Raw genomic sequence first — 26,362 nt, 5'->3', positions numbered from 1 at the left:
ATGTCATGTTTGGCTTGTGGAAGGAGGAACAAATGACCTATACAAGTTATATTGTTTCACTGTATACCTTGCCCATCTATGTCATGTTTGGCTTGTGGAAGGAGGTACAAATGACCTATACAAGTTATATTGTTACACTGTATACCTGGCCCCCCTATGTCATGTTTGGCTTGTGGAAGGAGGTACAAATGACCTATACGAATTATATTGTTACACTGTATACCTGGCCCCCCTATGTCATGTTTGGCTTGTGGAAGGAGGAACAAATGACCTATACAAGTTATATTGTTACACTGTATACCTGGCCCCCCTATGTCATGTTTGGCTTGTGGAAGGAGGTACAAATGACCTATACGAATTATATTGTTACACTGTATACCTGGCCCCCCTATGTCATGTTTGGCTTGTGGAAGGAGGAACAAATGACCTATACAAATTATATTGTTACACTGTATACCTGGCCCCCCTATGTCATGTTTGGCTTGTGGAAGGAGGTACAAATGACCTATACAAGTTATATTGTTACACTGTATACCTGGCCCCTCTATGTCATGTTTGGCTTGTGGAAGGAGGTACAAATGACCTATACGAATTATATTGTTACACTGTATACCTGGCCCCTCTATGTCATGTTTGGCTTGTGGAAGGAGGTACAAATGACCTATACAAGTTATATTGTTACACTGTATACCTGGCCCCCCTATGTCATGTTTGGCTTGTGGAAGGAGGTACAAATGACCTATACAAGTTATATTGTTACACTGTATACCTGGTCCCCCTATGTCATGTTTGGCTTGTGGAAGGAGGTACAAATGACCTATACGAATTATATTGTTACACTGTATACCTGGTCCCCCTATGTCATGTTTGGCTTGTGGAAGGAGGTACAAATGACCTATACAAGTTATATTGTTACACTGTATACCTGGTCCCCCTATGTCATGTTTGGCTTGTGGAAGGAGGTACAAATGACCTATACGTACTATATTGTTACACTGTATACCTGGTCCCCCTATGTCATGTTTGGCTTGTGGAAGGAGGTACAAATGACCTATACAGTAACTATATTGTACAATGTTTAACTGCCCCAAATATTGTGTGTGACTTGTGGATAGATGTCCATATGACATATACCTGTCCTCTTTCATGTGTGGCCTATAGAAGGCTGTCCATATGGCCTATATATGAGTTATATTATTAGTTATATTTTTACACTGTATACCTGCCCCTATGTCGTTTGCAGCCTGTGGAAAGTTGTCCATATGACCTGTATATGGGTAATATTGTTACACTGTATACCTGCCCCTATGTCATGTGCAGCCTGTGGAAGGATGTCCATATGACCTGTATATGAGTAATATTGTTACACTGTATACCTGCCCCTATGTCATGTGCAGCCTGTGGAAGCATGTCCATATGACCTGCATATGAGTTATATTGTTACACTGTATACCTGCCCCTATGTCATGTGCAGCCTGTGGAAGCATGTCCATATGACCTGTATATGGGTAATATTGTTACACTGTATACCTGCCCCTATGTCATGTGCAGCCTGTGGAAGCATGTCCATATGACCTGTATATGAGTAATATTGTTACACTGTATACCTGCCCCTATGTCATGTGCAGCCTGTGGAAGCATGTCCATATGACCTGCATATGAGTTATATTGTTACACTGTATACCTGCCCCTATGTCATGTGCAGCCTGTGGAAGCATGTCCACTGTATACCTGCCCCTATGTCATGTGCAGCCTGTGGAAGCATGTCCATATGACCTGTATATGGGTAATATTGTTACACTGTATACCTGTCCCTATGTCATGTGCAGCCTGTGAAAGCATGTCCATATGACCTGTATATGGGTAATATTGTTACACTGTATACCTGCCCCTATGTCATGTGCAGCCTGTGGAAGCATGTCCATATGACCTGTATATGAGTTATATTGTTACACTGTATACCTGCCCCTATGTCATGTGCAGCCTGTGGAAGCATGTCCATATGACCTGTATATGGGTAATATTGTTACACTGTATACCTGTCCCTATGTCATGTGCAGCCTGTGGAAGGATGTCCATATGATCTGTATATGAGTAATATTGTTACACTGTATACCTGCCCCTATGTCATGTGCAGCCTGTGGAAGCATGTCCATATGACCTGTATATGGGTAATATTGTTACACTGTATACCTGCCCCTATGTCATGTGCAGCCTGTGGAAACATGTCCATATGGCCTGTATATGGGTAATATTTTTACACTGTATACCTGCCCCTATGTCATGTGCAGCCTGTGGAAGCATGTCCATATGACCTGTATATGAGTAATATTGTTACACTGTATACCTGCCCCTATGTCATGTGCAGCCCGTGGAAGCATGTCCATATGACCTGTATATGAGTAATATTGTTCCACTGTATACCTGCCCCTATGTCATGTGCAGCCTGTGGAAACATGTCCATATGGCCTGTATATGGGTAATATTTTTACACTGTATATCTGCCCCTATGTCATGTGCAGCCTGTGGAAACATGTCCATATGACCTGTATATGAGTAATATTGTTCCACTGTATACCTGCCCCTATGTCATGTGCAGCCTGTGGAAACATGTCCATATGGCCTGTATATGGGTAATATTTTTACACTGTATATCTGCCCCTATGTCATGTGCAGCCTGTGGAAACATGTCCATATGGCCTGTATATGGGTAATATTTTTACACTGTATATCTGCCCCTATGTCATGTGCAGCCTGTGGAAGCATGTCCATATGACCTGTATATGGGTAATATTTTTACACTGTATACCTGTCCCTATGTCATGTGCAGCCCGTGGAAGCATGTCCATATGACCTGTATATGAGTAATATTGTTCCACTGTATACCTGCCCCTATGTCATGTGCAGCCTGTGGAAACATGTCCATATGGCCTGTATATGGGTAATATTTTTACACTGTATATCTGCCCCTGTGTCATGTGCAGCCTGTGGAAACATGTCCATATGACCTGTATATGAGTAATATTGTTACACTGTATACCTGCCCCTATGTCATGTGCAGCCTGTGGAAGCATGTCCATATGACCTGTATATGGGTAATATTGTTACACTGTATACCTGCCCCTATGTCATGTGCAGCCTGTGGAAGCATGTCCATATGACCTGTATATGGGTAATATTGTTACACTGTATACCTGCCCCTATGTCATGTGCAGCCTGTGGAAGCATGTCCATATGACCTGTATATGGGTAATATTGTTACACTGTATACCTGCCCCTATGTCATGTGCAGCCTGTGGAAGCATGTCCATATGACCTGTATATGGGTAATATTGTTACACTGTATACCTGTCCCTATGTCATGTGCAGCCTGTGGAAGCATGTCCATATGACCTGTATATGGGTAATATTGTTACACTGTATACCTGTCTCTATGTCATGTGCAGCCTGTGGAAGCATGTCCATATGACCTGTATATGAGTAATATTGTTACACTGTATACCTGTCCCTATGTCATGTGCAGCCTGTGGAAGCATGTCCATATGACCTGTATATGGGTTATATTGTTACACTGTATACCTGCCCCTATGTCATGTGCAGCCTGTGGAAGCATGTCCATATGACCTGTATATGAGTAATATTGTTACACTGTATACCTGCCCCTATGTCATGTGCAGCCTGTGGAAGCATGTCCATATGACCTGTATATGAGTAATATTGTTACACTGTATACCTGTCCCTATGTCATGTGCAGCCTGTGGAAGCATGTCCATATGACCTGTATATGAGTAATATTGTTACACTGTATATCTGTCCCTATGTCATGTGCAGCCTGTGGAAGCATGTCCATATGACCTGTATATTAGTAATATTGTTACACTGTATACCTGCCCCTATGCCATGTGCAGCCTGTGGAAGCATGTCCATATGACCTGTATATGAGTAATATTGTTGAACTGTATACCTGCCCCTATGTCATGTGCAGCCTGTGGAAGCATGTCCATATGACCTGTATATGAGTAATATTGTTACACTGTATACCTGCCCCTATGTCATGTGCAGCCTGTGGAAGCACATCATCCTGTGGATCCCCCAAGTCCATTCCCTCGAGATTCTCCACCACATTTTGTAGAGAAAAGTCCTGAAAACAGAGATTTATTTCCAACTGATTTAAATCCAGAGCCACCACAGGATGTGATAAGGGCCCCAAATGCTACCAAATTTGTTGGGGGGTTGAAGGCACATAATAAGTCAATTGGCATAACTATGCCAGTACTGGTCATGTTCATAGATAATTACATTATTACACCATAAACAATTTCTTTGAGATAATTTAATTGTCACTTAGTGTCACAATACAAAGTTCTTATATTGAGTTTAGTAATGAGTGAAGTTTAATCAAGGGGATTAGATTTGAAATATTATAAAGAACATGTATGTTTAATAGTATGTTTAAAAAGTTGGGTACAAGTATTATGCCATCAACTAATTTCAGTTTCCCATTCTGTTAAATATTTTTATAAAACATACTGGTTTGTCGATGCAGGTAATTTGGAACAAAAGAACAGTTCTGGTTTAAATTGAGCACAAGACACTATTGCCATTTCAATCCTTCAATTTTAATTCACCTTTTGATAAAAAAATTATCATATCAAGGGAGGCGATTTGGTATTATTGGGCGCTAATTGATTCGCCAGGCCCTAAATAGCATTGTTGATTTGCTCATTATTATCTCATAGTAACATTGTATCAGTAGCAGGAAGAATCCTGGGAGCAATTTTGTACCTTAGAGAAATTTTCAATAGTAAAACTTCTTTGTTATTTTTTTAAAAAATGTACGCAACTGAACCTAGGATTCTTGATGGAATGGAACTATATCCACAAGAAGAAACTACAGCTGTGGACAGTTTCAACTGAGCTTATAACTGGAAGCCATTTATCATTAGATTAAAATATGTAAGCAGAGACACATTCTATATAAAACTAATTGGTAGTCGAATCCATCTGGAGAAACAGGTTACTTGATTTTGACAAAATTCACAATTTTATTGAGGAAATTTAAATTAAAGTTCTTACATGATATTATTTTACAACGAGTGATAATCAATTTTGAAAATTAAATCAATTATCAAAATATAAAATTTCGACAATACTTGATCATTGTTTTATCTCTGCTTAGCCATTAAATCACTCAAAATTGTTACCACTGTAAGGGTGTGTGGTAGACTGACCTTGTACTCGGTGATGAAGGCATCGTCCACTGTGGCCACATCTTCTACTTTTGTCTTCCCAGACTTTACACGGGACCTGACACAATATATGTTAAAAACTGTCAACACACCACAACAAAGTAGTTGAAATGAATCCTGTGTAATTCTGTTTCCAAGGTAAATGGATAGAATCTTTATAAAAGGTTGAAATAATGCTCTTAAGCTGAGGACACAATGCAAGAATTCTCTAGACTAAAGCTGAAGACATACCAGGTCATGCAAAATTGCTCTTGTCTAGAGCTGAAAACATAACAGGTACTGGAAAAATGCTCTAGACTAAAACTGAAGACATACCAGGTAATGCAAGAATGATGTAGTCTATATCTGAACACCTACCAGGTAATGCAAGAATTCTCTTGTCTAAAGCTGAAGACATACCAGGTAATGCAAAAATGATCTAGTCTATAGCTGAACACCTACCAGGTAATGCAAGAATACTCTTAACTGAAGCTGATGACATATCAGGTAATGCAAGAATGGTCTAGTCTATATCTGAACACCTACCAGGTAATGCAAGAATTCTCTTGTCTAAAGCTGATGACATACCAGGTAATGCAAGAATGATCTGGTCTATATCTGAATGCCTACCAGGTAACGCAAGAATGCTCTTAACTAAAGCTGAAGACATACCAGGTAATGCAAAAATGATCTAGTCTATAGCTGAACACCTACCAGGTAATGCAAGAATACTCTTAACTGAAGCTGATGACATATCAGGTAATGCAAGAATGATCTAGTCTATAGCTGAAAACATACCAGGTAATGCAAGAATGATCTACCAGGTAATGCAAGAATGATCTAGTCTATAGCTGAAAACATACCAGGTAATGCAAGAATGATCTAGTCTATAGCTGAACACATTCCAGGTAATGCAAGAATGATCTAGTCTATAGCTGGATACCTACCAGGTAATGCAAGAATGATCTAGTCTAAGGCTGAAAACATACCAGGTAATGCAAGAATGATCTAGTCTATAGCTGAATGCCTACCAGGTAATGCAAGAATGATCTAGTCTAAAGCTGAAAACATACCAGGTAATGCAAGAATGGTCTAGTCTAAAGCTGAATGCCTACCAGGTAATGCAAGAATGATCTAGTCTAAAGCTGAAAACATACCAGGTAATGCAAGAATGGTCTAGTCTAAAGCTGAACACCTACCAGGTAATGCAAGAATGCTCTTAACTAAAGCTGATGACATACCAGGTAATGCAAGAATGATCTAGTCTATAGCTGAACACCTTCCAGGTAATGCAAGAATGCTCTAGTCTATAGCTGAACACCTTCCAGGTAATGGAAGATTACTCTTGAGTAAAGCTGATGACATACCAGGTAATGCAAGAATGATCTAGTCTATAGGTGAACACCTTCCAGGTAATGCAAGAATGCTCTAGTCTATAGCTGAACACCTTCCAGGTAATGGAAGATTACTCTTGAGTAAAGCTGATGACATACCAGGTAATGCAAGAATGTTCTAGTCTATAGGTGAACACCTACCAGGTAATGCAAGAATGTTCTAGTCTATAGGTGAACACCTTCCAGGTAATGGAAGATTACTCTTGAGTAAAGCTGATGACATACCAGGTAATGCAAGAATGTTCTAGTCTATAGGTGAACACCTTCCAGGTAATGGAAGATTACTCTTGAGTAAAGCTGATGACATACCAGGTAATGCAAGAATGTTCTAGTCTATAGCTGAACACCTACCAGGTAATGGAAGATTACTCTTGAGTAAAGCTGATGACATACCAGGTAATGCAAGAATGTTCTAGTCTATAGGTGAACACCTACCAGGTAATGCAAGAATGTTCTAGTCTATAGGTGAACACCTTCCAGGTAATGCAAGAATGTTCTAGTCAATAGGTGAACACCTTCCAGGTAATGCAAGAATGTTCTAGTCTATAGGTGAACACCTTCCAGGTAATGCAAGAATGTTCTAGTCTATTGCTGAACACCGAACAGGTAATGGAAGATTACTATTGACTAAAGCTGATGACATACCAGGTAATGCAATCAAACTTGAGTTTAGACTTAAACTGAAGACACACCAGGAATTGCAAGAATGCTCTAGTCTTAGGCTGAAGACAATCTCTAGTTATTGTACAGAACAAAAGTTTCCTACTGACCTAAAAAATAATAGGGGTCATCTACTAGTCAAGGGCAACCCACCTATGAAGTTTCATGGTCCTCAATCATATCGTTTAGAGTTATAGTGCAGAAAAAGCTTTCCTAACAGTATTGACTGTGACCTTAACCTTTGACCTTAAATACAATTTGGGCCATCTACTTGTCAAAAACAACCTACCAGTTTTGTGGTCCTAGGTGAAGTTATTGAGCAGACAAGGACCTGGTCTATGGTCCAACCACCCTTTGCTTTCTTAAATGCCCTTTGCTTTCAAAAGAGGTCCTAATACAATTGCTGCAGTTTGTGTTTTTCTTCTTTATTCAAAGTGAATTTGAACTGAAATGAGCTATTTGCAATCTTTCAAGGCCAAACAAATTTGTTTGCAATAAAAAAAAAGCATGGTTTTGACATATTTATTTTTCTCATCAAACACTTTTAAGGCCACACCTAATTGATATTTCGTTCCTCGGATTTACCGCTCCTATTTTTTTGAAAATGTAAAAAAAATATATATTTTTTTTTGTGCGCCCGCACCTCCATTTTGATCACCAAACAAATTTCTTTCAGGTAATAATTTATTTAAAGGCTAAAAATAATCAAGTATAATTTTTCTACACTAGTTTTTGTGTTTTTTTAAAGGGATGTTACCGATGCGTAGTGTTTTTATACTGTATCTCGATCGGTTTAGCATTAGTTTCAATAAATTCAATCAAAATGGCGGCTTCCGGTATAAACAATGTGGCTCGAAATTTAGAATTAAATCTTATTTTTGACAATAAATATGTTTTGAGCATGCTTGAAGTCATTGTTGATCGTCTCATGCACTAAAGGATCATTATTTAAAGCAATCATTATGCAATAAAGCATGTGTATCTGAGACTGGTAGCGATTATATTGCGTAATTAGTGACTTGTTTTGAATGAAAATCGGAATGATCAACTTAGTACTATTTTATTCAAGTCATAACACAAGGGACCAAAATTTTACCTCGTTACGACAATGCTGAAGATGACAGGTCATCTTAACTGGAACATGAGTCATTGTTTGGTCCAAATTGATGTATCAAGCTCATTTTTGATCAAATTCTGACAAAACAACAGTTTTGAACAAATATCTTTTCACAAATAGCGATATAAACACTGGTCTGGATATACCTCAACATAAGTAAGCCTATGTTTATCACCTTATATTTTGTTTTTATTTGAAGCATAATCCGGGATTGTAATGCACTTGTCAATTGTAACCACTGCCCCGCCCACCCCTCACCCTTGTTCCAGGGGTATACCGGGGACAGCAGAGGCAATGGGCTGTGTTTTTACCTTTCAGGTGGCCCCGCAGTGCCTGGTGAATGTGGTTTTGTCTTCATATTGAAAATAGTCGGGAATGGGCCTCACATAGGTATTCGGGGTTGCGAGGCCATTTGGCAGGGATTTTACCAGCAGTGTGTGTCCCTGCAGGTCGGGTATTTTACCCGGGTTTTGAGAGACCGGAAGTCAAAGTCCCCGCTATTCCGGGCTTGGGTGGGGGGGGGGCATATACAATTGGCTGGTGCATAAAAACATCTAAATAACCAAAAAAAAGTACAAAAAGTACTCTGAAAAATACCCTTGTTCTTTTTGTTTTAATAAGCACATGTTGCATTTCCTGTGATAATAAAAACAAAATTTAGTCTGTGTTATATGGAGTCTGGTATTTGATGATGCCTGTGTAAGTGATCATTTTTTACAAAATCAATCCTAATTTATGTCTAAATACAGCTGCATATGATGTTAAACTGATTCAGGTAGATTTATATAAGTCATTTCAAACTTTTTACTAAAAGCAGGGTTATTTATTATTATGAATGATCGTCATATTAAAGTATGTTTTAATTATATCAGAAATTAGATTTATACATATAATGTATGTACTAAACACCGATGAATAAATAGTATGTTTTCCGACATTTTCCCAATGTCCATTAGAGGTTCAGTTCAAAATGGGTTTAAGGGCAATTATTTTGAACAATCTTTCTTATTTATATTGAATTTAGGAAAAATATATTTTTCGCTCTTCGCTCGCTTCGGTTTTTGTTGTTTTTTTCCCTCGCTCGCTCCAATTTTTTTTGGCAAAAATCAGAGGAACTAATTATTAATTTGGTGTGACCTAAATGATGCCAAAATAATAAAGGGTAACAAGTCTTGAAAAGTTCACATAAGTATTATACATAGCTTACTTGGTTGAGGATGATTTCTTGGTTCTGGATTGAGGCCTTGACTGATTGACAGACTGGGCTCCTGACTGAGGCCGACTGGACAACACCTGCAGGCAAGAACATGACTGTAATAACAAGCACATTCAAGGATTTATATCCCCTCCAAAATGTTCACAGTCGAAGTACCAAACAGTTCAAACACTCCAATATAGGGGAGGCCTGCAACACTTACCCCGGTTATGCAGTTGCAGAAGTATTCATGAAATGGTTAAAGTGTGAAGTTGTTAAGAAGGGTATTTTCTGTTGTGAGCCAACAAATGTTTCATAACTAGAGCTCTCAGAGGTGTAACGAATTACACCAAGTGCTGCCTGGACAGAAGAATGGTCGAGTATTTAAATCCATTGTACCTGTCCTAAGTTATCATCTCATAACTGATCTCAGTGTAAGATCGTATTAAATTTCACTCCTGACCATAGAAAAACTATATTTTCACTGAAAATATGTTGTTGTTTTTGACACTCCTGAAACATAATATGATCTTACACTGAAATCAACAAATATCCTCAATTTATAATATATGCTTCCCTGTGGTTATAGAGATTTATCAGTAAAATAAAAATGTTATTTCACTCTTTCAAACAGTGCACATATCATTTTGATATTTTCATTGTTTTGAAATTTAATTATGTTCTATCATTCAAGTCAACATTCAGTCCCTATGTTCTATCATTCAAGTCAACATTCAGTCCCTATGTTCTATCATTCAAGTCAACATTCAGTCCCTATGTTCTATCATTCAAGTCAACATTCAGTCCCTATGTTCAGTCCCTATGTTCAGTCCCTATGTTCAGCCCCTATGTTCAGGGCTAGGACACAAGATCACGACATCATTTCTGAAGTAACAATACATGCGCGTACAATTTGACCCGTTTTTCTAATATAATGGTATTAAATGTGTTTTAATACAAATTTAAGGATTAGAATAAAAAGAATATTTGTTTGTTTCAGTGTAAGATAGCAAACTGTTTAACATCATGATCACCATAAGTGAGTATTTCACTCATGCCTATGCCACTCATGAAAAATAACATTTACTGCTTACTCGGTTAAATATATAATAATCTTACATTGAAGCAAACATTTTCCTCCATTTGTTCACATAGTTATAGTTTGGTTTTTATGATGGAATGTTGTTTTGTACCTTGTTTTCAGGACTTGTTCTGTCTGTCCAGTTTTCATTGGCTGCTGCATAGTCATCATCAAACACCCTGAAATGTCAACATGAATTGTGATACAATCAGAGCCACCCTTTATAGCACATTAAACATCAATATGAACTGTGATACAATCAGAGCCACCCTTAATAGCACCTAAAACATCATCATAAACTGTAGAACAATCTGAGCCACCCTTTAAAGCACCCCGAAATGTCAACATAAACTGTAGTACAATCAGAGTCACCCTTTATAGCACCCCGAAATGTCAACATGAACTGTAGTACAATCAGAGTCACCCTTTATAGCACCTAAAACATCAATATGAACTGTAGTACGATCAGAGCCACCCTTTATAGCACCTAAAACATCAACATAAACTGTAGTACGATCAGAGCCACTCTTTATAGCACTTAAAACATCAATATGAACCGCAGTACAATCAGAGTCACCCTTTATAGCACCTCAAACATCAATATGAACTGTAGTACAATCAGAGTCACCCTTTATAGCACCTAAAACATCAACATAAACTGTAGTACAATCAGAGTCACCCTTTATGCACCTAAAACATCAATATGAACTGTAGTACAATCAGAGTCACCCTTTATAGCACCTAAAACATCAACATAAACTGTAGTACAATCAGAGTCACCCTTTATGCACCTTAAACATCAATATGAACTGTAGTACAATCAGAGCCACCCTTTATAGCACCTAAAACATCAATATGAACTGTAGTACAATCAGAGTCACCCTTTATAGCACCTAAAACATCAATATGAACTGTAGTACAATCAGAGCCACCCTTTATGCACCTAAAACATCAACATTAACTGTAGAACAATCTGAGCCACCCTTTATAGCACCCCGAAATGTCAACATAAACTGTAGTACAATCAGAGTCACCCTTTATAGCACCCCGAAATGTCAACATAAACTGTAGTACAATCAGAGTCACCCTTTATAGCACCTAAAACATCAACATAAACTGTAGTACAATCAGAGCCACCCTTTATAGCACCTAAAACACCAATATGAACGGTAGTACAATCAGAGTCACCCTTTATAGCACCTAAAACATCAACATAAACTGTAGTACAATCAGAGCCACCCTTTATAGCACCTAAAACATCAATTTGAACCGTAGTACAATCAAAGCCACCCTCTATAGCACCTAAAACATCAATATGAACTGTGGTACAATCAGAGCCAACCTTTATAGCACCTAAAACATCAACATAAACTGTAGTACAATCAGAGTCACCCTTTATAGCACCTAAAACATCAATATGAACCGTAGTACAATCAGAGCCACCCTTTATAGCACCTAAAACATCAACATAAACTGTAGTACAATCAGAGTCACCCTTTATAGCACCTAAAACATCAATATGAACCGTAGTACAATCAGAGCCACCCTTTATAGCACCTTAAACATCAATATGAACCGTAGTACAATCAGAGCCACCCTTTATAGCACCTAAAACATCAATATGAACTGTAGTACAATCAGAGTCACCCTTTATAGCACCTAAAACATCAACATAACTTGTAGTACAATCAGAGCCACCCTTTATAGCACCTAAAACATCAATATGAACTGTAGTACAATCAGAGCCACCCTTTATAGCACCTAAAACATCAATATGAACTGAAGTACAATCAGAGTCACCCTTTATAGCACACTGAAAGGTCAATATGAACTGTAGTACGATCAGAGCCACCCTTTATAGCACACTGAAATGACAACATGAACTGTAGTACAATCTGAGCCACCCTTTATAGCACACTGAAATGACAACATGAACTGTAGTACAATCTGAGCCACCCTTTATAGCACCCTGAAAGGTCAATATGAACTGTTGTACAATCAGAGTCACCCTTTATAGCACCTAAAACATCAACATAAACTGTAGTACGATCAGAGCCACCCTTTATAGCACCTAAAACATCAATATGAACCGTAAGTACAATCAGAGCCACCCTTTATAGCACCTAAAACATCAATATGAACCGTAGAACGATCAGAGCCACCCTTTATAGCACCTAAAACATCAATATGAACTGTAGTACGATCAGAACCACCCTTTATAGCACCTAAAACATCAATATGAACCGTAGTACGATCAGAGCCACCCTTTATAGCACCTAAAACATCAATATGAACTGTAGTACAATCAGAGCCACCCTTTATAGCACCTAAAACATCAATATGAACCGTAGTACGATCAGAGCCACCCTTTATAGCACCTAAAACATCAATATGAACCGTAGTACGATCAGAGCCACCCTTTATAGCACCTAAAACATCAATATGAACCGTAGTACAATCAGAGTCACCCTTTATAGCACCTAAAACATCAACATAAACTGTAGTACGATCAGAGCCACCCTTTATAGCACCCTGAAAGGCCAATATGAACTGTAGTACAATCTGAGCCACCCTTTATAGCACCTAAAACATCAACATAAACTGAATTACAATCTGAGCCACCCTTTATAGCACCCTGAAAGGCCAATATGAACTGTAGTACAATCTGAGCCACCCTTTATGGCACCCTGAAAGGCCAATATGAACTGTTGTACAATCTGAGCCACCCTTTATAGCACCCTGAAAGGCCAATATGAACTGTAGTACGATCAGAGCCACCCTTTATAGCACCCTGAAAGGCCAATATGAACTGTAGTACGATCAGAGCCACCCTTTATAGAATCCTGAAAGGCCAATATGAACTGTAGTACGATCAGAGCCACCCTTTATAGCACCCTGAAAGGCCAATATGAAATGTAGTACGATAAGAGCCACCCTTTATAGCACCCTGAAAGGCCAATATGAACTGTAGTACGATAAGAGCCACCCTTTATAGCACCCTGAAAGGCCAATATGAACTGTAGTATGATCAGAGCCACCCTTTATAGCACCCTGAAAGGCCAATATGAACTGTAGTACGATCAGAGCCACCCTTTATAGCACCCTGAAAGGCCAATATGAACTGTAGTACGATCAGAGCCACCCTTTATAGCACCCTGAAAGGTCAATATGAACTGTAGTACAATCAGAGTCACCCTTTATAGCACCTTAAATGACAACATGAACTATAGTGGTGGTATTAGTAGTTTATACTACGGGTGATGGCGTGAGCACATTGAAGGGTCCCAGAGTGACAATTCAACCACTGCACACCTATCCTGGGCAGACTATCAGGCGGTTAACCAGTACTAGGTGCCTTCACCTCTGCAAGGAACTGACAACTTTCGTACATGCCAGGGGCAGTCGTACAGTGTGAATGGTCGTAGAAAGGATTTCATAACCAATCACAACAGAAGTGACCTGGTCCGCCCGGGAATAGAACCTGGGTTGTCCGATTCTCAGTCCAACGCTCTACCAATTGAGCTAAACGGGCGGACTGAACTGTAGTACAATCTGAGCCACCCTTTATAGCACCCTTAAATATCAATATGAACTGTAGAACAATCTCAGCCAAACAATTTCTAATGTATGAACACAATTATACAGAGTGTCAAACGCTACAAAAAGAGAGAAATTGATGATACAATAATGTAATGCGTGTGATTTTTATTACAGAAACATAATTGTGAATCCTTTGTTTTATCCTCACAAAAGATACAATTAGCCAACAGTCAATATAGCAGAGGAAAATAGTGGGGTATTTAGAACTCAAACAAATCCCTTTGCATATTTGAAATAATGTATATAAATGCACCAGTCAATTGTAACCACTCCCCCCCCCCCCCCCCCCTGGTCAGGGGGTATACTGGGGATAGCCGGGGAAATGGGCCGTGTTTTTACCTTTCTGGTGTCCCCACAGTGCCAGGTGAATGCGGTGGGTTTATCTTCGCGCAAAATATAGCTGGGAATGGGCCTAACCTAGGGTCCCTGGGGTGCAGGGGCCTTTTGCGGGGATTTTACCATCAGTTCATCCCCGCAGGACGAGGATTTTACCCGGGATTGGCTTGACCGAAAGTCAAAGTCCCAGCTATTCCCAAGACCTAGGGGGGCCGTGGTTACAAATGACCGGTGTATAGAGTTATAAGTTCTTACTTAAGGAATTCATCAGTGTTGATTTTCTCCAGAAGTCTTGGTTCATTGAGGACGGACTCCTGGCCTTTCTACAAGATAAACAATATCACCATATTTGGGACAACAGCAGTGTTCACATTTGCTAATATGTCCAATATCTTTTATACATTTTTGTGGCCTGTACACAGAAAGAGTTAAAGGGCAAATATTACCATTTTAGAAGTGAATACTCTGTGTTAAATGTGTTTTTTGTGTGTCTTTTACATAACAATAAATGAAAGCCTGGTTATACTATATCAGGCAATGGGCTTTTTCCATCCTTACAGCTCACCACCATACACAAAGACATCATCTACCTATGTCCTCACATCAATACAGGTAGTGAACCATCCATCATTCAAGAAGGCACATCCCTACTCCCTCAGACCAATGCAGCTAAAAACTCTGACTCATGATGACATCACATCTCTCTGCCTCCACCACCCCAAACCAGGGCATCCCCCACACAACAATACAGCTAGTGAACCATCACTCACCAGGACATCACCTCCCCACACACACCATTACAGCTAGTGAACATCACTCACCAGGACATCACCTCCCCACACACACCATTACAGCTAGTGAACCATCACTCACCAGGACATCACCTCCCCACACACACCATTACAGTTAGTGAACCATCATTCACCAGGACATCACCTCCCCACACACACCATTACAGCTAGTGAACATCACTCACCAGGACATCACCTCCCCACACACACCATTACAGCTAGTGAACATCACTCACCAGGACATCACCTCCCCACACACACCATTACAGCTAGTGAACATCACTCACCAGGACATCACCTCCCCACACACACCATTACAGCTAGTGAACCATCACTCACCAGGACATCACCTCCCCACAAACACCATTACAGCTAGTGAACCATCATTCACCAGGACATCACCTCCCCACACACACCATTACAGCTAGTGAACCATCACTCACCAGGACATCCTCTGCCTCCTTCACCAGGTTGGCTGTCTTTGCTTCCAGCTCCGCATTCAACTTCCTGTAAACAGTTTACACTCTACATAAGAACTGAAATAAGGCATTTTCTATCTTTTAAGACACCAATATTCTCAAAATACTAAAACGGTACATTATTAAGATTTAATGTACATGTATATACAGATTACGTTGTGGTCATTCTAAAGATATAATTATAACAACATAGATCTGTGGTAAGACAATAGGCTTGGCTTTACGCTGCTTTGTCTTAGAAATGAATACAATTATGATAAAAACAATAAAACAAGAGCTGTCACAGAGACAGCGCGCTCGACTATTCCGCCGCTTTTCAGTGTATGGATTGAAAAGTTTTGTCGAAACATGCATGGATCATTGTTAGATTAGATTTCAATGCAATACATGATGTGCTGAGATATTTACATAAATTGAATTGGAAAATATTTAAGGTGGTATGCAAAATTTAACTGAATTCTAAGTCGAAAAAGGGGCATAATTCTGTCAAAATGCTTGATACAGTGACCTCCTCCTGTGTATTGGTTGGGGACATGATGGTGAAGAAGCGTGCAAAGTTTCAAAGCCAGATGTCTATGGATTTTGAAAATATTTGAGGTGGTACGCAAACTTTAACGTAAATTTTAAGTCGAAAAAGGGGCATAATTTTGTCAAAATGCTTGATAGAGTTACCTCCTCCTGTGTACAGGTTGAGTGCAATATTTGAGGTGGTACGAAAACTTAATAACATAATTGGTTATGCCGACTAGGATAGCTCTCCTTATTCTTCGAATAGTCAAGCTAAAAAAAAGTAAAAAAATATAAAAGTTAACAAAAGGGGAATAAAAACACTGCTTTTAAAAAATTGTCTAACAATTGTTAAACAATCTAATAACCAGTGAATGGGAATATATTTTATACAAGTATTCCTCCAGTCAAACAAAGGGCATAATTATTAATGCAAGAGATATGGGTCTTGCATAATGATATGTGCATAATGTATCTATAGTACTCAAACAATTAGCGTATGTGTAACAAGATTCATTTAAAAATCTTCTGTAAACTAGAGCCAAGATTTAATTATTCTTACAACTACACCAAGGCTATGATGCTACGTCAACTACATCACAGATGATGACAACAACACCAAGGCTATGACACTACCCCAACTACACCACAGATGATGACAACAACACCAAGGCTATGACACTACCTCAACTACACCACAGATGATGACAACAACACCAAGGCTATGACGCTACCTCATCTACACCACAGATGATGACAACACCACAAAGGCTATGACGCTACCTCAACTACACCACAGATGATGAGAACACAACCAAAGCTATGACGCTACCTCAACTACACCACAGATGTTGACAACACCACCAAAGCTATGACGCTACCTCAACTACACCACAGATGATGACAAAACCACAAAAGCTATGGCGTAACCTCAACTTCAACACAGATGACAACAACACCACGGCTATGACGCTACCTCAACTGCACCACAGATGGTGACAACAACACCAAGGCTATGACGCTACCTCAACTACACCACAGATGATGAGAACACCACAAAGGCTATGACACTACCTCAACTTCAACACAGATGACAACAACACCACGGCTATGACGCTACCTCAACTACACCACAGATGATGACAACAACACCAAGGCTATGACGCTACCTCAACTGCACCACAGATGATGACAAAAACACCAAGGCTATGACGCTACCTCAACTACACCACAGATGATGACAACACCACTAAGGCTATGACGCTACGTCAACTACACCACAGATGATGACAACACCACCAAGGCTATGACGCTACCTCAACTACACCACAGATGATGAAAACACCACCAAAGCTATCAGCTACCTCAACTACACCACAGATGGTGACAACAACACCAACACCAAGGCTATGACGCTACCTCAATTTCACCACAGATGGTGACAACAACACCAAGGCTATGACGCTACCTCAACTACACCACAGATGATGACAACAACACCAAGGCTATGACGCTACCTCAATTTCAACACAGATGATGACAACAACACCAAGGCTATGACGCTATCTCAACTTCACCACAGATGATGACAACAACACCAAGGCTATGACGCTACCTCAACTACACCACAGATGATGACAAGAACACCAAGGCTATGACGCTATCTCAACTTCACCACAGATGATGACAACGACACAAAGGCTATGACGCTATCTCAACTACACCACAGATGATGACAACGACACCAAGGCTATGACGCTATCTCAACTTCACCACAGATGATGACAACAACACCAAGGCTATGACGCTACATCAACTGCACCACAGATGATGACAACAACACCAAGGCTATGATGTTACCCCAACTACTCAACAGATGATGACAACAACACCAAGGCTATGATGCTACCCCAACTACTCAACAGATGATGACAACAACACCAAGGCTATGATGCTACCTCAACTACACCACAGATGATGACAACACCACCAAGGCTATGATGCTACCTCAACTACACCACAGATGATGACAACACCACCAAGGCTACGACACTACCTCAATAGCACCGCAGATGATGACAACAACACCAAGGCTATGACGCTACCTCAACTACACCACAGATGATGACAACAACACCAACTACACCACAGATGATAACAACAACACCAAGGCTATGATGCTACCTCAACTACACCACAGATGATGACAACAACACTAAGGCTTATACTACCTCAACTACACCACAGATAATGACAACACCACCAAGGCTATGATGCTAACTGAACTACACCACAGATGATGACAACAACACCAAGGCTATGACGCTACCTCAACTACACCACAGATGATGACAACACAACCAAAGCTATGACGCTACCTCAACTACACCACAGATGTTGACAACACCACCAAAGCTATGACGCTACCTCAACTACACCACAGATGATGACAAAACCACAAAAGCTATGGCGTAACCTCAGCTACACTACAGATGATAACAACAACACCAAGGCTATAACGCTACCCCAGCTACACCACAGATGATGACAACACCACCAAAGCTATGGCGCAACCCCAGCTACACTACAGATGATGACAACAACACCAAGGCTATAACGCTACCCCAGCTACACCACAGATGATGACAACAACACCAAGGCTATGACGCTACCCCAACTACACCACAGATGATGACAACACCACCAAGGCTATGACGCTACACCAGCTACACCACAGATGATGACAACAACACCAACTACACCACAGATGATGACAACAACACCAAGGTTATAACGCTACCTCAACTACACCACAGATGATGACAACAACACCAAGGCTATGACGCTACCTCAACTACACCACAGATGATGACAACAACACCAAGGCTATGACGCTACCTCAGCTACACCACAGATGATGACAACAACACCAAGGCTATGAGGCTACCTCAACTACACCACATATGATGACAACAACACCAAGGCTATGACGCTACCTGAACTACACCACAGATGATGACAACACCACCAAGGCTATGACGCTACGTCAACTACACCACAGATGATGACAACAACACCAAGGCTATGACACTATCTCAGCTACACCACAGATGATGACAACAACACCAAGGCTATGATGCTACCTCAACTACACCACAGATGATGACAACAACACCAAGGCTATGATGCTACGTCAACTACACCACAGATGATAACAACAACAAGGCTATGACACTACCTCAACTACCTCACAGATGATGACAACAACACCAAGGCTATGATGCTTCCTCAACTACACCACAGATGATGACAACAACACCAAAGCTATGACACTACCTCAACTACAATACAGATGATGACAACAACAGTAAGGCTATGATGCTTTCTCAACTACACCACAGATGATGACAACAACACCAAGGCTATAATGCTTCCTCAACTACACCACAGATGATGACAACAACACCAAGGCTATGACGCTACCTCAACTACAATACAGATGATGACAACAACACCAAGGCTTTGATGCTTCCTCAACTACAATACAGATGATGACAACAACACCAAGGCTATGATGCTACCTCAGCTGCACCACAAATGATGACAACAACACCAAGGCTATGATGCTTCCTCAACTACACCACAGATGATGACAACAACACCAAGGCTATGATGCTTCCTCAACTACACCACAGATGATGACGACAACACCAAAGCTATGACGCTACCTCAACTACAATACAGATGATGACAACAACATCAATACAACTTTTTCTTAGAAAAACAGGCAAACTAAAAGTGGTTTTAATGTATGGTAAGAGAACAGGGAATTGTAACTGGAATACAAGATCAGGTAGAACCTTATAAAAACCCTGATCATGTGACTCCCTTTAATCATTACTTGTACTCCTCCTCGCGACTAGCCAGGTTTCTGTTATCCTGTTTGTCTCCCCTATCTGACCTCTGACTCACTGGCCCTGCCCTTGATCGGCCCTGGAAACCACAAACATCTTGTAATCAGCAAAGTTTTGCTTCTTACTTAGATAATACACTGTATGTTCTAAAATATGTTGCCATGCTGAGTGAGAAAAATTTCAGCAAGCTGGCAAAGTAAACTGCAAGAATGCCACTGAACACACATTAACTCTTGTCTACTGTTTTTCAGTTGAAAAAGGGGTATGATATCAGTATTTAATTATTATTATTATTATTAATTATTTAAGTCACACTTGCAAACTTTCATCCTGTTCTGTTGAGTATGAGTGTAGGACAAAATCCCCCCTCCCCCGTACAAAATCCCTCCCACTCATTTTTGTATAGGTTGACAAAATCCTCCCATCAATTTGTCAAGGCGGACATTATTCCTCCATCATTTTGTCCCATTGAGTATTTTTCTAAAAATGCCATTCAATGTTTTAATACGCTTAAAGATCAAAATGTAGCACATTGGAGAATGACAACAGAGGGGGCAGTTAAGTGTTTTTTTAATATAGTATCTATACTAATTATGACCATGCATTTCCTTTTTCAAGTGTTCAACATTTGAACCCTCAATAGTTTAGATTTAAGGGTGAATTACTGTCCATAAAATGAAAGATTTTGACATAAAATTGATAAGATCATGATGCTCTACTTTAGTTTAAACATTATATATTTTACAACAATTGTGAAGAAAGTTATGATAACTTATACTAGGTCATTTTTGTTGGCATGATGTTTCGCGAGAGAGTGGTCTTGTGTTGTGGGGGGAACCAGATAGTGCACCTTAATGGCCGTCAACAAGACTTTCGACGATTTTGTTACTTTGTAACATGCCAGCTGTATGTTCAATCGGTGTTGTAGAGCTTATATGGATCGCTGAACCTTTTTCAGCGCACAGATCACAATGTCCTGTGGCCAACGCAGATGTGAGATATGAAGCTTACTAGAGTTTCTAGCCACCAGCTCCGTTCACCAGACTAGATCGCAATGCTCTATGTATCTGGCATCTTGTACTGGAATGCTAGATAACCCTATAGATGTCAAGTTCCTGGTGCCTTTTTATCTCACAGATCGCAATGCTCTGTGTTCAATACTAAACAGCCAGATGGTTAAGAATCTAATTTTTTGCCTTCAAAAGACGATTTCCGGTTTACTGCTTGATGTTATCTCGATGGCGGTTAAACACAGAATGAATCTTTCTGCTGAGTGACACGCTCATATACTCCCTGGGCAGACGAGTTCATTATTAACATGTGTAAAACGGATATATTCTACTTTGTGAAAACTTGAAGGGAGACAGCTTTATTTTTACTAATATTCTTTATGAAAACAACTTCAGGTTAATAAATAATGTTTAACATGATTCCTTATATTATTATTGTCGTTAATAAAGTATTTGTACGGAATAAATAAGTCCAAAATATAAAACTAACCTTTGAAAAACACCGCCAGACATTTAACTTTGTTGATGCAAATGCCCAATTTATCACAAAGGGCGGTAATCGTGCAAATATACGGTTACGCTACACTATGGCAGACTCGTGACGTCCACCATCCCAGCAAAAAGTAGCTAACGGTCCTTGCGCAGAGAATCCTCACGGGCACAATTTTGAAATTATCTCGGATATAAATTCAAATTTCTATGAAAATATTATTGCCTCCTATTAACACCTATTTATTTATGTCATTATGCCAAAAAAACATGTTCAGATATCATAACACACTTACATGTGTAGATTGAAGATCAAGTATCCCAATATCTGTAAATCTGGGACAAATCTGACAGGTTGTGTACATGTTTAAAATGGTATTCATGACCCAGAATATATCTATTTGAAAATAATGACTCTAATGACAAAATCATTCCAGTTAAGATCACTGTCGGGTGGGTATACATTGAACAATTTTGTCTTTATTATTCAACATTGATGCATAATATTACTAAATATTATTTCGCCCAGTGTGAAATAGTAGAGAGTTGTAGCGTTACAGGGATACTGGCTGAGAAGCAGTTTCCGACTGAAAGCAGTTTCCGACAAATCGCTTTTTCGGGTACTTTCTTAAGATCTTCATAAAGAAGGTACTGCAATTCAACTATATTGTAACTAGGCAATCAAAAGTTGAAATTCTTACCGAGACACGTAAGTAACTTTTATTATTATTTAATGTTTAATGTTTATATTTCACATTGTACACAAACTTGCACGTGGGGGATCAGCACGCGCAGCGTATTGTGCATGCTTGTGAACCTAATTTGCATATCTATGAATAGCTACAAGGTTTTCTTAAATTGACTTATACAAACGATGATCATTGTGTACATATTTGTGAACACTGGTGTCACGCTTGTTTCGCACCCACATTCACTTAAATGTATGCAAACACAAGTTTCTATCAGAAATGAATCAAAATATCCTCAATATTCAGTGTTTGCCTGATTTCGAGTATGAATTGACTGTCATAAATTTTAAGGTTGAAATATTTCGTAAAATGCTGAAAAATTAAAAAATATTTCTCTTATTGCAGTCTTTTATTTAGTATATTAAATAAACGGATAATATAGACACACAATAAGCACCTTAAATATGCCCCGCATTCGATTTTTTGGAAACTGCTTCTCATCACAAGCTAATCAGAACAGTGTAAGTACCCTCTTTGCGCCCCTATTAAATACACTATATGTGACGTCACACATGTGAAAAATATATCGACAATAGGCTAGCAGCTTGAGCTGTAGTTATCTAAAATGTGAACAATTTCAGTAGGTATTTAAACACGTATGAATAATTCAATAAAAACTGTCTGAAACTGCTTTTCAACCAGTACATAAGAAATGTCAAAATAATAGAAAAAAGTATCCCTGATTGCTCATTAATATTGTAGTCTAAAATAATAGACGTGTTATACGGGATTCTTCCAATCCCTAACGTCTAAATGGGAATGTGCAAAAAACGGGGGTGTTTTAAAAATATTGAAATTGTTTTAAGTGAAGTATTTTATGGTTGAAATTGATCATAAAGAGTTATATTCATATTTTACCATGTAAGTGAAATGTTATTTTGCACTAAACAAGCATTTAGTGCATTAAAACAAGTTGTTTACCTTTCCAATAAAACGAAAGTTGACTGACACAGACAACAATTATGCGAAGGGGAACAACTCGATACAATCGTAATAGCTCGGCCTCCTCCGACAAAGCTTCGAGATAGACCTTGTTATACAATCGTAACAACTCGGCCATGGCCGAAATGTTCCGAGCGATTTAAAACTGTGCCCTAAAGCCTTGCAGGTGCCCTTCATGTATATATCGTTATGTTTTGACAGAATGAAATGAAAAAAAGCCGTCAAACTCATAATTATAAGTTGGATATTTATTTTTTTGTGTACGAAACTAATATAAAATAACATTATCTGGTAATATTTCTTGTTTTTATGATATTTTATAGACGCTATATGCTTTAACCCGGAATCCTGATCGGAACAACAACCCACTTTTGATACTAAACAATTTGTACGTGAAGGATTTGCCATATCAAAAATCTAAAAAAAATCCGTCAACGTACAATTATTTGAACTAATTAATATTGTAGCTAGGGAACTGGAGTGACCGGAAAAAACACATTTGTCCAGCTTGGAAACTACCAACCAAGCTCACATACACCCAGGCCGTGAATCGAACCTGGGTCGCCTTGGTGAGGAGCGAGTGCACTAACCGGACAACCCACTAAACTTTGACAGATGTTGTCACTAGCATTGCAACATGACTTTTTTTAAATAATTTGACATGCAAAAACCTTACATTTCTGTGAATATACATATTTTGTGAGAATAAAAATGCAAGAATTATTCTAATATCTCATTTCAAAGTGAAGATATAGCAATTTGTATGCACCCACCCTTCACCGCCATTAAAATGCACTAACTGAAAAGTCACGAAATCCTGACCCAAGTTTTTATTTTCATTGTAAGGCATGTAGAACTGCCCAAAAGGCTTTTTTTACTACATGCAAACATATAAACTGAATAAAACACAGCAAATAAACAAACTAAAATAAATAAACAGTTTCGTTACAAACTGAAACGAGTTGTACATTAATTGCAATTACAGTTTTTTATTTATTACACTGCTATTTAATAATGGTATATTGATCAAACCAATTATTATATTAATATTATAATATATATAATAATGATTGTCAATTTATGAGTGAATTCCTTCTTTTTGCTGTTGTCTCCTGTTAAATGTTTTATAAATACTAATTTGTGGTTGATTATAAACATGATTCCCATGTGTAAGTTATAATCACATATAAACATCAACTCTGGATTTAAATAGTACATTTACATTACTTTAAGGCATAAAAAGGAAATGGGAAACATGCTTATTAATTTTCCAAATAAGCTTATGTTTTTTGTGTTTAAAAAAATCAAAATGAAGCCTTATTTGCATTTACTAAATGTGTTGCCTTACTGTATCAATTTATTTTCTACATTATGTAATCTGTGATTTATATTTCAAATAACATGACCCATGATTGGAATAAAATTTATCTTATCTTTTCTTATTACACAAAAACAACGTTTCAGTTAGAAAACTACTAATGTAACCTAAATCTGGCATTTTTCTAGGGCTTTATTCTATATAAACACTTCTTTATTACATACTGTAAACATATTTGAGAAGGAAACGGTATGAAACTGGGGACAAACACAAACTTTGTGAAAAAACATTGTTTATTTTACAATTATTTAATGAATAGACATAAAATGTATTCATTCTGAATGTTAACACCTAATTACACAGGGTGTACTTGCAGTTTGAAGCTGTCAGCAACTGTTTCATGCATTTATCATCAAGCATCTGACTAAGTGAAAACTGTCGTTTCACTTTGCGGCAGCCATTTTGGAATTTTGTTTACATTTTGGCGAAGTCTATAAATGGTCTAAGAACGTTCATAGTCCAGTTGTTTTCGTATCAAAAGTGATAAAAATCTATGAGAGATTCATCCCATGCTTAAAAACAAACCAAATAATCCTTTGTACTTGCCTGAAAACATGAAAAAAACGTTTAATCAAATTTTCACTTTCGTTTTTCTTTTAGAAAAACCACGTTTTCAGTGAACTCTGACTGGTTTCCAGAATATTTCATCATCTAATTAACTATAAATAGCCACATGGTTCTCCGCAAATGTTGATATATGTGTTTTTAAGGGTGTATAAAATCGGTACCAGTATTGGGTCGCCTTCCGTGAAAAATTAATATTCATGAGATTCATAAGGGGAGATTACTACAATTGACTTGGCATCGCTATTGTCACATTAGCCAAAGATGTTACATACGAAATTTTAACTTACATCAACAAAATCTCTCCAAAATAATTGAAAAAAAAACAACTACAAAAGAGTTCGGATTTGTGACCTTAGCCAGTAGTGTACAGAAACTGATTTATATGCAAACATTTACTTAAATCAAGCAAAACTTACAGAATTTACACGCTTTGTGTCACTCATTTTCCGTGTCTGTTGTTGTGACTGAATACGGCAAGTAAACAGTGATGTCGTTAAATTTAATTAAACTAGTGCAATGAAACTTAATCATTTTTTTTTTTACAAAATCAAAACTTCCAGATGTGTTTATATGTGCAAACATGTAAACAATTTTTTTTGACAATTTCTAGGTCAGACGTGACTAGTTGATATTCGCTTGGTAGGTCGGTGTCGGGTCAACTCGGCCCAATTACTTTATCAGCCCTTTCGAATTCGGTTGAATATAAAATACTGGCCGGACCGGGAGCAAGACAAATCGGCCCCTTACCAAATCGGCCTACTACCAAATCGGCCCCTAAGACGTTTCGGCTCTGCCATTTCGTCCCCTTGATGACTCGAGACGTTTCGGCCCCTTAGTGATTTTCAATAGAGACATTTCGGCCCCTTAATTTTATTTTATTTTTTATCTTGAGTATAAAGAAAAACATAGTAGGTCGTCTTATAAA

General features: G+C 38.6%; 1 protein-coding gene across 1 annotated transcript in view; it reads right to left on the bottom strand.

The window, feature by feature from the left end:
• LOC128221019 (testis-expressed protein 9-like) overlaps positions 1-26,008 on the bottom strand; it is a 39,508-nt gene extending 13,500 nt beyond the window's left edge. The window contains exons 1-8 of the mRNA XM_052929416.1: positions 25,854-26,008; positions 20,290-20,381; positions 15,846-15,909; positions 14,867-14,934; positions 10,788-10,854; positions 9,607-9,692; positions 5,232-5,307; positions 4,042-4,141 (exon numbers count right to left, since the gene is read on the bottom strand). Of these exons, the coding sequence (XP_052785376.1) occupies positions 4,042-4,141; positions 5,232-5,307; positions 9,607-9,692; positions 10,788-10,854; positions 14,867-14,934; positions 15,846-15,909; positions 20,290-20,381; positions 25,854-25,880 (580 nt within the window). The 5' untranslated portion in view covers positions 25,881-26,008. The remainder of the gene's footprint in view (positions 1-4,041; positions 4,142-5,231; positions 5,308-9,606; positions 9,693-10,787; positions 10,855-14,866; positions 14,935-15,845; positions 15,910-20,289; positions 20,382-25,853) is intronic.
• Between the last annotated feature and the right edge of the window lie 354 nt (positions 26,009-26,362).

This window comes from Mya arenaria, chromosome 16, assembly GCF_026914265.1.
Source record: "Mya arenaria isolate MELC-2E11 chromosome 16, ASM2691426v1".
NCBI classification, from domain to species: domain Eukaryota; kingdom Metazoa; phylum Mollusca; class Bivalvia; order Myida; family Myidae; genus Mya; species Mya arenaria.
Note: the sequence above shows the minus strand (reverse complement) of the source record. Positions and strands in the feature narration are given on the sequence as shown.